Source organism: Hemitrygon akajei, chromosome 15, assembly GCF_048418815.1.
Source record: "Hemitrygon akajei chromosome 15, sHemAka1.3, whole genome shotgun sequence".
Lineage (NCBI taxonomy): Eukaryota > Metazoa > Chordata > Chondrichthyes > Myliobatiformes > Dasyatidae > Hemitrygon > Hemitrygon akajei.
Window position 1 is genome coordinate 76,688,784 of NC_133138.1, and position 13,519 is coordinate 76,702,302.

General features: G+C 43.8%; 1 protein-coding gene across 3 annotated transcripts in view; it reads right to left on the bottom strand.

Annotated features, from left to right (window-relative positions):
• Positions 1-13,519, bottom strand: part of LOC140739484 (M-phase inducer phosphatase 1-B-like) — a 45,762-nt gene that overhangs the window by 30,273 nt on the left and 1,970 nt on the right. For 2 of the 3 annotated variants that reach the window (XM_073067827.1, XM_073067828.1), the window contains exons 3-5: positions 11,740-11,936; positions 6,530-6,630; positions 5,734-5,782 (exon numbers count right to left, since the gene is read on the bottom strand). In XM_073067827.1, the coding sequence (XP_072923928.1) occupies positions 5,734-5,782; positions 6,530-6,630; positions 11,740-11,936 (347 nt within the window). The remainder of the gene's footprint in view (positions 1-5,733; positions 5,783-6,529; positions 6,631-11,739; positions 11,937-13,519) is intronic. The other variant, XM_073067829.1, reaches the window with a different exon arrangement.

A 13,519-nucleotide genomic window follows, 5' to 3' on the forward strand; every position in this document is an offset into this window, starting at 1 on the left:
ACAACACTAAAACTAAATTCTTCGGTCAATACCTCACTGCCATTCTTGATGCCTCATACCTGCTAAATGTATTACTTCCAATATTTCTAAAGGTAGTCCACAGCTCATAAGCTGTACTTATCTGATGGTCCCTTTGGGTGCCCTGGGCTATACATTTACAGGCATTAGAATGGATTTTACAGTGAGCAGAGTATTCACAGCACTGGCTGCAGACTTCAAAGGAAGAATTACGGAACTCTCGCAGTCGGTGTTGTGAATGGCACCATTCCCAGTATCAGTCACATTCTGACACCAACTCTAGGCATACTGCAGGCGTCCGTTTATATCATCAAGCAAGCTGAGCAGCCATTTGCAGTGAAGGTTTCTCCCATCAGTGCAAACCAGGAACTGAGTGACTAATGGGTTATTTATTATACTCTGTAGAAGGGTGATCAAAAATTGCAATGGAGGTAAAAATACCATATTATATAATCATTGACTTTTTAAAAGATGGAATGGAAATATCTGAGATTCTGCAAATATAAAAATTAGTCATCCAGAGCGGTTAATTATGAATTAGTTGGGATTTTTAAAAAATCTCATTTAACAAGGTTTAACATTCCCTTCAGCAAGTTTTTACAGAAGTAGTATGCGAAAGGTTGAAGTTCACATGAGCTAAGTGGCATCAGTTTAAGTGAACTTCAGCTGTACCTTCAAAGGAGGATCAGGATGTCAATGACTTGGAATATCACTCTGAACTTCGCAAGTGCAAACTCCAGAAGTTGCTATCAATTTCACAGAATCTTGGCAGTGCACACCAACACACAGGTTTGCAGTCATTGCAATACAAAATATCACGGAGACACTAGGGTCATGTTCCAGAATAGGAAAAAAAACGAACACAAAATCAAGTACCATTTCATCCCTCACAATCCCGAGAGTGTGAGATATGAACTTCCCACTGTTCAGGACATTTACGGAGACAGGTGTGTAAAATGGGCTCAAAGGATCACTGGGGACCTGAGTCACCCCAACCACAAACTGTTCCAGCTGCTACCATCCAGGAAACGGTACCGCAGCATAAAAGCCAGGACAGCTTCTTCCACCAGGCCATCAGTCTAACTAATTCATGCTGATACAATTGTATTTCTATATTATATTGACTGTCCTGTTCTACAAACTATTTATTATAAATTACGATAAATTGCACATTTAGATGGAGATAAAGTAAAGATTTTTATTCATGTATATGAAGGATGTAAGAAATAAATTCAATTCAATTAGCCATCCTAACCCAGAATACCTCAACTACAAAAAGGGATGGGAGGTGGGGGTAAGATTTGTTGAATGTGAATGAGCAGACTTTGTATTTGGCTTGGGAAACCTCAAACCTGTCAGAGACTTTATGTATAGCTTAAACTTCTGCTCCACACTTTTCAGAACAGCTGCAGTCTTGAAAGGAAGTTGCCTATCAGAATTTAAATAGAAACACATCCATTTTCAGCATGTCCAGGTTGTGCTTCTGCAAACATGGGATAACAGTTCAGCAGAACTTCTCCAGAGAACCAGCCACAGACCAGAAAAGTAGTCTCAGCAAGCAAGCTTTAACTTCACTACCTAGAAAGAGAAAGCTGCCCAGAGGAATTTTATGCCCAGAAATTCAACTGCATACTATTAAGACTGGCACAGTGGGGAGCATAATGCTCTACAGCATTAACTGTAAGACTGGGGTGTAACCTTAACTCCTCTCTGTAAAGAGTTTGGACATTCTGCTCATGACTGCATAGGTTTCCTCAGGGTGCTCTGGATTCCTCCCACATTCCAAAAAGATGTTCAAGTTAGTGTCAGTGAGTTGTGGGCATCTTATGTTGGCACCAGAATCATGGTGATAATTGTGGGCTGTTCCCAGGCACATCTCTGACTGTGTTGGTCGCCAATGCAAAAGATACATTTCACTGTATGCTTTGATGTATGTGTAACAAAAGCTCTCATCTTTATTTTTCCTTTGCAATTAAATAGCACAGTGACTCATCTAGCAGAGCAACTGCACACAGCTGGATTCAAACCTGACCTCCAACACTATCCGTGGGGGAATTTGGACGTTGGATATTTCCTTGGCATTTCAGTTAATTTCCACATCCCAAGTGGGATGTGGTTACTTGCAAACTGACCACAGCAAACTCCCCTCTAATGTGCAGGCAGATAAATCTGCTGGGAATATGGGGAGAATGAAAGTAAAATTAGTTGCTTGTTAATGTGCTGCATAGGCTCATGGGGCCAGACGTCCAGTTATGTGAACCTTCTGTATTAGGCAATTAATTACCTTTTGGACTATCATTTCCTCATCAGTTATCTCAATACTGCATACCTACCAAATCCTTGCCTACATCTAGACCCAGTTCTTCCCACCCTCTTCCACCAGAGATCCCAAACCCTCCTGCCTCCAAAATCTCTGATTCCTTGACTGATTTGAGACTCGAGCTTCAAGCTTTTGACCTCCTGACACCATGAGAAATGTCTAAACCACATCTAACCACCCCAACCCTTGCTCACTATTCTCATCACTTGGGTCTTGCTTGTTCTATTCCTTGGTTTGATCCTGTTCCTTTCTTCACTACAACCCCTCCCACCATATCAAATTATTTCTTTTCCTCACTCCCAGGGGAGAAAAACTGCAACCCCCCTCCTCCTGCAACCACCCCCTTCCAACCTCGAACACACACAACCCAAACAATCAAGCAACAGAAAAAATAGGCCACAAACAAGGAAAATCTACAGATGCCGGAAATCCAAACAACAAAATGCTGGAGGAACTCAGCAGGCCAGGCAGCATCTGTGGAAAAAAGTACAGTCGGTGTTTCAGGTCAAACCCTTTCATCGTGACTGGAGAAACAAAGAGGAGGAGACAGAGTAAGATGGTGGGGGAGGAGAGGAAGAAACACAAGGTGATTAAGAGAACACTAGACAGGTATATGTAGGAATTTAAAGTGGAGGGTTATATGGGAGGCAGGGTTTAAGGGTCAGCACAACATTGTGGGCCAAATGGCCTGTACTGTGCCGTTTTGTTCTTTGATAGCTGAAATCAGGAGGGTGGGAGGGAAGGGGTGAAGTAAAGAGCTGGAAAGTTGATTGGTGAAGGAGCTAAAGGGTTGGAGAAGAGGAAATCTGATGGGAGAGGATAGAAGGCCATGGAAGAAAGAAGAAGGGGGAGGAGCACCAGAGGGAGGTGATGGGCAGGTAAGGAGATAAGGTGAGAGCGAGAAAGGGGGAAGGGGGAATGGTGAAGGAGATGGGGGGGTGGGGGTGAGAGAGACTGAATTACCAGAAGTTCAAGAAATCGGTTCATGCTTCAGGTCAGAGTCTACCCAGACGGAGTATAAGGTGTTAATCCTCTAACCTGAGTGTGGCCTCATCGCAACAGTAGAGGAGGCCACAGACTGACATGTCGGAATGGGAAGTGGAATTAAAATGGGGGGCCATTGGGAGATCCGGCTTTCTCTGGCAGATGGAGCACAAGAGCTTGCCGAAGTGGTCTCCCGATATTCAGGAGGCCTCACCGGGAGCACCGGACACAGTATACAACCCCAACAGGCTCACGGGTGAAGTGTTGCCTCACCTGGAAGGGCTGTTTGGGGCCCTGAATGGTGGTGAGGGAGGAGGTATAGGGGCAGGTGTGGCACTTGTTCCGCTTGCAAGGGTAAGGTCCAGGAGGGACGAATGGACAAGGGAGTTGTGTAGGGAGCGATCCCTGCAGAAAGCAGAAAGCGGGGGGTGGGAGAGGGAAGAGAAGATGTGCTTGATGTCGGGATCCCGTTGGAGATGGCATAAGTTACAGAGAACTATGTGCTGGACGCAGAGTCTGGTGGGGTGGTGGGAGGTGAGGACAAGCGGAACCCTGTCCCTGGAGGGGTTGGCAGGAAGATGGGCTGAGGGCAGACATGCACGAAATGGTTGAGGGCAGCATTGATGGTAGAGGAAGGGAAGCCCTTTCTTTGAAGGAGGACATCTCCTTAGTTCTGGAATGAAAAGCCTCATCCTGAGAGCAGAAATGGACCAGGTAAATTTGAGGGGAGGGTGGAAGTTGGAGGCAAAGTTGATGAAGTCGATGAGCTCTGCACCTCTCACCATCTTGCCCAATACACACCTCCCAGTCAGGCCCAAAGTCACTCGTAATCACCTCCAAAACCATCAGATGACATCATGTCCAACCAGCTGTACTTAATGTAGCTCACCACTGTGAGGTATTGGGTTCACTGTCTGCAAAGCCCTAAACTCAAAAGCAGATTTCAAGCCCCATCCATATAGGTACCTTCACTACAGCGAGGTTATACTGTATCAACTCGAGGACTAGCTTACTCCCCTGTCTAGTCCACTGCCAATACCCACTACTTGAGTGGTGAGACACCCCCCCCCCCACCAAGGAGGAGATACTTCCAGCTAACAAAACATTTTAAAGTCAGTTTATTTTATTTTTACTGATAAATAGTTCTTAACACATTTAAACCTCAGAGGGTTTCTGATTGATAAAAGATTTCAGAATTCCAAAAGATATATGAATTACGCTTTCCAAACAAGATACAATTCTAACAAACTAAAGGAACATTCCAACGAGTTGCAGATGAACTAGTTGTCCATGGCAGAAATTAAATGTTGAAGAATGAATTCTAGTTTTTCTTTCTGTCACAGTGTCCTTCAGTCATTCTCCTCGGCATTTGTAGTAATCCCAGATGCTATCCATCCAACATTTATACTGTTTTGCTACCAGTTGACATTATCTACAAGTGATGTTTCTCAGATGCCTTTGCTGGAACAAAGCAATTCACACAGATGGTCTAAAAACTTCAGGGGACAGAGATTCCTGGCACCCTAAGTTAATACTGTGAGGGCAGAGTACACAAATATTGATTAAGTATGCCATAACCATGTTTGATTAGCTAAGTGGCAAATCAGTTTGGTCTGGAAGCTTCCTTGAACTCAGTCACAATGATGCAAATAGCTTAGCCAGTGTTGTCTGTTTTGTTGCAGGCCTGTTAACATAACCCCATTATTTTACGTGGCCTTACAAGACCTCACTCTTTACTTGTATACACCAAAAAGCTGAGCACGGAATTTTGATTGGTTATCTGTGACCCTTTGGGAGGGTCATGTTGTGGTGCTAGAAAGCTGAAGTTAGCAATGGAATATCCATCCATCACACCACTTCTTTTCCCACGATCTTAGTCATGCTTCAAGGAACGATCTCCTTCAGAAAAATGCTGTTATTAAATAGCATTTGTATTCTTTTTCGAGACAATACCTAAATAATACACGTGCCAACAACCATTTTTAAAGTAGGGGAGAGGATGGTAACAGTCGGGATATGAGGCAAACAGTAGAGCCACTCTGGAAAGAGTTGGGGAAGAGGGTGGCACACAGTTTTAAAAAAAAGGAATTAATAGACATAAACCACCCACAGTATCTTTCCCAACAAATGGATGGCACATTCATTCTGAATGGAAACAAAAATGTGTTCCAGTTTCTGGAAAAAAATAATTTGATAATGCAAACAGACTACTTCTTATGGGCAAGATGGCTAAATGACATTTCCTCAAATTTAACTTTATTGCAAATAGGGATGCCAATCATCAAGAAAATGGCTCATTTGAGACAAATACTCAATCCATGTTAATTTATACGAGGCTATCACAAGCCTTTCTCTTCATAAAACTTTCTCTGTTAAAGGTCTAATCAAGTCAGCAGCAGAAGATTACTCACAATTCTCCAGTTTGTGCATCTGTTACACCAGGTGAATCAAGGCACCAACCTGAAACAACAGAAAGTCTGATATACATTTAAACCTTCAACTGTTGTAACAGAGATTGAAAACTCAGATTGACAGGCTAGTTGTATCGCAGATTGGAAAGCATCTGCTTCTTTTTTTGCAGGCCAAAGATGCTTATTTAAGATTGATTTACATCTGTAATAAAGTCTGACATTGCATACACAAAGGGCACCATTTTAAATCCAAAATGGGTGGCCAGCATGGCAGTGATTACTGAAAAGCTGAAATTACTTCCCTGATTATAGGATGTGGGGGCTCCCCACAATACGGGAGCAGAGCACATAATTGAGAAGCAATTAAGCACAAGTTTCTTACACTTCTGCCAAAAATAAAAGAACTGAAGATATTTTGATTTGCTTCTGAGAAGCTAGTAACCAGAATCCTATTTGATCCAGCAAATAGACGAAAGCTCGTCTGCAGAAATACATCTTGATATAAATTAACTTTATCTTTGTTTAAAATTTACAAATAAAATGCATTTATCCCATCGTCAACAAACCCTCCTGTGATATTCCAATTGTTTATTTTTTGTCACACTTGCCATCCAGCTCTTCTCCAAACTCAAGGAAATCCAAACATTTTTCTGGAAAGTGATCAGCTGTCTGCAAATGCTGCCTAACCTGCTGGATGCTTTAAGTTTCTGATTTTACTTTATATACAAAGTTACAGCACAAAGAAAGATGGGCTTTAGAACAGAAAATAACTAATTTAGTAGCAAGTGTTACTGACCTCTGAGTACAGTGTCTGGAGAGGCTGATGCCTCGCCCCCGCTACTCAGATTTGACAAGTCCAGGCAACGTTTCGGAGTTTCACTGAAATAATTAGTTTGGCTGTAAAACATACAAATTATCTTTGACAACTGTTAATTCTTACTGTTAGAAGACGTCTATGTATATTCAGGCACTCTGACAATAGAAAACTGGGTACCGGGAGGGGGTGGTGGGGGTGATTCAAAATTAATTCTTTCATAATTAACAGACTCCAGGTTTATCTTTGTTCCTGCACGGAGACACAGAAAGAAAACAGTTGAACAGACTTTGTAATGCCAATTGCAACAAATTTTAGCTTCAAAGTACTTCAGCTTTTATACACAGTTTTACATTTTCCCCCTGCAGTTTTACACCTATTCAGTTGCATTTAAGAAATATCTTTAAAGCAGACTGACAGAATTTTAAGTCAAATGGAAAAAATCAATCATTGCTATCAGGACAGCTTGCAGAGACTCCAAATGGCTCACATCAAGGACATTTGCTCTAGCTCCCCATAAATCTTAATTACAATCATCTAACTTTTACCAAACCCATCTGCTCGCACAATTTCTGTGAAAAAAAAGGAAGTGTGCAGTTTAGACGTGGAAAATTAAAGCATTCGTTCTCATTGTCTGACATCAGCTTCTCTATCTAATTATCAAGAACTAGTTTTCTCAGTTTTTTTTACTAAATAACTTCCACAGAGAACTAAACGCAGGTGTTACAACCCTGTAGAAAACCCCATATGCACATTCCAACACCAAAACCTGCTGTGTCTTCTTCTCCCTGATGTAGACCCGACCTGGACCATTTTCCCTCCTGCTACTCTACAAGCTATTGTCGCTGCATTATTTTACCGTTCCAATGCTGCGGCCTCTTTTCTAACCCGAGCTACTATTCTCTTGTCCTCTCTCTAAAATTGATTTTCATTATTTTGCCATTTCCTCCAATTCTCAACTTGAAATACTGCCAAAGCTTGCCAACCACGGAAACAGCCGATTGCTTGCAACTCCAACAATATTCCAACGTACTCTAAACCAAAAGCAAGACTGAGAAGACATTTAACCAGCACTGCTTTTGGGAGCAGGTGCTAACTGAAATCGGTATATTCTTCAACCACAGGCGGTGACACCTTTGCGGTCGTGTTATACATTAAGAATGTCACTGATAACATTCAGTTTAGGTAAAGTAAATGTCATTTGCTTCAACACCAGGAACATAAACATTTCTTTGCTGTTTTTGCTCATTAATTTGGACCCAGACGTAGAGCAGTTGTATATTTTTGGACCTGACGCCATAAATATTCTCATTTTCAGGAAACTCATTTAAAACAGTCTTAAACCAAACTGTCCAAGGTGAAATGCTTTTAATTATTTATTTAGGAGAATAACTGGATTCTAACTGTAGTGAGTTCCAGTTTAAATATCATCAGAAAACACCTAATTTTCTTTGGCCTCTGGCCGGTATTTATACTTCACAGAGAAATTCTGTTCTGAGCTCCATTACAGAAAGAATTATGAAAAGACAGACGAAAATAGAGGCAGGAATCTGGTCAAAAGCCTCTTTGGGAAAGTATATAATTACTGACACTTTAAGATCCCCAGTCCACAACTGCTTAAAGTAGGAAAGGAGCATTCAGGAGGATAATTGGAACCTCAAGTCCATTCATCAGGAGCACGTGGTCAGCCCGTGTAGACAACAGACTGAGTCCGCACCATAAAACAGCTACTCTCCCTCACTGCTCCATCTGTGGGAGGGTCACCCAGCCTGGAGCTTCTACCAGTCAGGCAGCATCCATGCAACCTGCTGAAGGAGTTTTCCACCTTCATCCTGGTACATTCCAGCTCGGGCAAAGGCAGGTACTAGAGGAGCTGAGTACTGTGATCAGCAGTCAGGAAACAACGCACGAGCTCACTCCTTTTATGCGTGCTTTGTAAAGGAGAATAAAACTACACCTGCGAGAATTCCTGCAGCATCGTGTGATCCTGTAATCTGTCTCTGAGGCCGACGTCAGAACACTTTGAGACAGTGAAGCCTTGCAAGGCGTCAGGCCCCGACGGTGTACCTGGTAGGGTAATGGAAACCTGCGCCCACCAACTGGTGGGAGTGTTCAGGACACTCTCACTGCTGCAGTCAAAGGCTCTCATCTGCTTCGAAAGGGGGACAATCATACCAGTGGCGAGCTACCTCAATGACTAACAACTAGTTGCACTCACACCTACTGTGACGAAGTGTTTTGAGGGGTTGGCCATGGCGAGAATCAACTCCTGCTGAAGCAGGGACCTCAACCCGCTGCAATTTGCCGGCCGACGCAATCCCACTGGCTCTCCACTCGGTCTTGGATCACCTAGACAACAGCAATATCTCCCCCAGGGTGCTGTTTATTGATTACAGCTCAGCGTTCAACACCATCATACCCTCAGCACAAATGAACAAGCTCCAATTCTCAGAGCAGCATGTTAGCAGAGTAGTGGTTAGCACAATGCTTTATAGTACCAGCGACCTGGGTTCAAATCCCGCAGCTGCCTGGAAGGCATTTCTACGTTCTCCCCTCGACCGCGAGGGTTTTCTCCAGGTGCTTGGCTCTTCCCACATTTGATAGATTAATTGGTCATTATAAATTGTGCTGTGATCACCGGGCAGTGTGTTTTGAAGGGCCAGAAGGGCCTGTTCCACACTATAGGTCAACAGATGGATAAACAAACAATAAATAATAAATAAAAACATGGACCTCTGGACCCCCACCTGCAAGTGGATCCTTGACTTCCGCAGTGGGAGTCCACAGATCGGAAATAACATCTCCTCCTCGCTGACAGTCATCACTGGTGCACTGAGCTCACTGCTCCACTCTCTCTACACCCACCACTGTGTGGCTAGGCACAGCTCAAATGCCATCTCTAACTTTGCTGATGATAACAGATAGTGAGGAGGTGTACAGGAGTGAGATAGATTAGCTGGTTGAGTGGTATCACAGCAACAACCTTGCACCCAGTTTCGGTAAGACCAAGGAATTGATTGTGGACTTCAGGAAGGGGAAGTCGAGGGAACACACATCAGTCCTTATCGAGGGATCAGCAGTGGAAAGGGTGAGAAGATTCACTTTCCTGGGTGTCAACATCCCTGAAGATCTATCCTCGGCCCAACATGCTAATGGAATTTACAAAGAAGGCACAACAGCAGATACACTTCATCAGTCTGAGGAGACTTGGTATTACCCCAAAGACCCATAAATTTCTACGAAAGTATCATGGAGAGCATTTTAACTGGTCATATCACCGTCCGCTATGGGGAGGGGACTGCACAGGATCGGGAAGCTGTAAACTCAGCTAGCTCCATTGTGGGCTCTGGCCTCTCCAGCATCGAGAGTTTCTTCAAAAGGCAATGCCTCAGAAAGGGGCATCCATCATTACGGGCCCCATCACCCAGGACCTGCCTCCTTCTCATCACTACCATCGAGGTAGTGGCACAGGAACCTGAAGATACACACTCAACGCTTTAGGAAGAGCTTTTTAAGCCTCCGCCATCAAGATTTCCGAATGGACAATTAATCCAGATCCACTACCTCAACATTGTGTTTGCTCAGCTCATTTAATTTTTTTTAAAAACTATGTTACAATAAGAAATATTTTATGTATTGCGATATACAACTGTCACAAAACAATAAATTTCATGACATATTCCTGTGATGTTAAACCTGATTCTGATCAAGTCTGTAGTTCTGCACACTCAACTCATCTGGCACCTTGGAATCCACAAAACCAAAGTGGAAGCAAGCCATCCTTAATCCCCAGAGACCCTTCCCCAAGTGGGAAACGTGCTAAACAGCTGCACAAATCAGTGACAAAAAAATCCTTTGGGTAAACAGCAGCTGTCAAACCTCATAACTGCCAGCATAACTAAAAATGATTTGCATCTCTGCCACACTGCAGGTGACCCAGACTTCAGGAACCGCTTGGAAGAAGACAAGGCCGACAAGTAGGTCAGAGTATCCAGACACTTTGAAAGGTGAAGCACAGAAAGTGAAACACTGAGACAAGTTAGAGAATTCCAGAGCACGAAATAGAATGGAAGATTGTGTTGCAGATCGAGCACAAGAATAAAATATGAGATAGAGCGGAGCAGAGAAAGCAATCCGGGCTATACGGAAAGTGCAGATTGAATAGATTGTCAGCAGCTCCACAGAAATGCAAACCTAAGGAAAGGGAACAACCCACCAAACAGCTCCCGTCCTCACCTCAGTAACAGGTTTTGAGCAAACACGAGGAAATCTGCAGATGCTGGAAATTCAAACAACACACACAAAATGCTGGTGGAATGCAGCAGGCCAGGCAGCATCTATAGGGAGAAGCACTGTCGACGTTTCGGGCCGAGACCCTTCGTCAGGGTTAACTGAAAGGAGAGATACTAAGAGATTTGAAAGTAGTGGAGGGGGGGAAGGGGGAAATGCAAAATGATAGAAGACCAGAGGGGGTGGGATGAAGCTAAGAGCTGGAAAGGTGATTGGCGAAAGTGATTCAGAGCTGGAGAAGGGAAAGGATCATGGGACGGGAGGCCTCGGGAGAAAGAAATTTTGGGGGGGGGGGGGGGGGAAGCACCAGAGGGAGATGGAGAACAGGCAGAGTGATGGGCAGAGAGGAAAAAAACAACTAATATGTCAGGGATTGGGCAAGAAGGGGAGGAGGGGCATTAACGGAAGTTAGAGAAGTCAATGTTCATGCCATCAGGTTGGAGGCTACCCAGCCGATATATAAGGTGTTGTTTCTCCAACCTGAGGTTGGATTCATTTTGACAGTAGAGGAGGCCATGGATAGACATGGATAAACAGGTTTTGAGAGCAGCTATTCCCAGCTGTGGACTGCAGGAGCAGCCCTCAGGAAGACAGATTTAGTCCACCCCTCCGTGCCAGTTCATCCATTAAAGGATTCCCTGGAACAAATAGCTCTGAATCATTCAACTACGATGCTCTGAAATTCCTTCGCATTTCTTAGTCTAAACTCAGCCTCAGAGAGCGGAGCACATGGCAAGCTGTAAAAGGAATTCTCATGAGCCCTTGCAACATTTCCTTGTGCTTTTCTTTTCACCCTGGATTATTGACACATAAAGAAGGAACGCGATAAAATCTTCCCTCTGCTTTCAGTTGTTGTGAGCTAGGAAATGATCCTCTCTTGCCTCCCCCCCACCCCAGCTTACCCATCACAGAAGCTGAGGGAATGGTCTTGCTTAGGTGATGCTGTAGGCTCAGGAGAGAACGACATGGAAGAGTTACTGTCTTGGATAATGGAGAGCAACTTCTTGCTGTTCAGTCGATAGCTCGGACAGAAGTCAGGACTGAGTGTCATGGTGGCATCTTCACACTCATCTATCATGGCAACACAGTTCCCAAACATCTGGAAAGAGGACAAGCGTGCAGAGGTTTCACTTAAGATTCACTCATGATCGTTTGATAAAACACAAGAGCTATAAAGAATGTAAAATATAGAACATGGAGGTTTTACGATTAATTTTGTCTGTTCCAATGAAATGGATCGATGCAAGATGTGACCAATGCATTCAACTGGGTTATAGCATGACAAAGCCTAATAACAATTCAATAATTTGCCACACTACAGGACATAGTCAATTGAATTGGGGATGAATGCAGTTTCCCCAAGAACAATCTGAATTAGTGCACTAGAGGTAGGCACACGTCTGCACCTATAGATATCACACGTCTGCACCTATAGATATCACACGTCTGCACCTATAGATATCACACGTCTGCACCTATAGATATCACACGTCTGCACCTATAGATATCACAAGTCCAGCTACTCAGAGCTCAGGGCAAGCCTTCAGCAGAAGGAGAATCAAAAGTCACCAAATATCTTCCCAGGACCCACTCACCGTCTGGGATAGGCATCAACTATGCAAGAACAAAGAGCAAATGTGGGAGAGGAATTTAGACTCTGGCCACAGTTAGGAATCCATCGACTCCACTTAATCATTGCTCAACCAGTATTCTTCATCAACATCTGGTATCTGGCACTAAACTGCTCGCTTTATGCTGATACCTCATTCACTGCTCTGAAGATGGATGTTACCAAGCAGTCTGGAGCAAAGGACAACCTCAGCATTAAAATCTGTAAAATCTAAAACATCTCCGACCATCCACGCACCACAATCTAACTCACTTCAGGAACCGAGCCTCCCTCTGTCAGAAGCTATTGCTTTTTGGGCAATGCACCAAGCGTACGGAATTTGCCTGTTGCTGCCATTCAGAGCAGCTGCTGGAACTCGTACAATATGCATGGATACAATAACAACTGCAGCGTTTCAGAAAAATCAAAAATACGTGCTGGGGGTCATAGTGGGAACAGAATAATCTTACACTTCATAAAACAGGGATATTTAAAGGAAATGCCATCCTTACAACCTAATCAAAGTTAAGGTCATATAAAACATTAGAAACATTTTAAGTAGATATTAATAACAACACTACTTTGATGATTCATGAGGAATGAGGATTGGGTTTGGGAATAAATGACTGGAACCAATTTTCTGAATGTGATCTGGCAGCCGCTTTGTGATTTGCCAGCTCCCCCAGCCTAGACTCTGAAGCAGTGGGGGAACCTTCACTGGACAGTAGAGTGCACATCAAGGTGAGGACATGACTGAGCTGAGGTTGTTGCAGTCTGCACCAACCCCGAATGAAGAACGACCGAATCCTGGGTATCTCAGCACGATCATGACGACAACAGCAGAATACAAAAGGGCTGTACACTGGTGCAGCGAATAATCTGCCGTTGGAACACAGCAGGGAGACAACTCTTTCCTCCCACTGCAGCTCGGCCCGCTCGGTTCCGCCAGATTGCTTGTTGCTCTATTCTTCACTTTGGTAAAACTTCTGGTACCAGCTTGGAAAGTGCTAGACCCATCCTCAATGGAGAGGGACAGGGAACACCATTGTTCCTCTCAACTCACGTCACTGTTG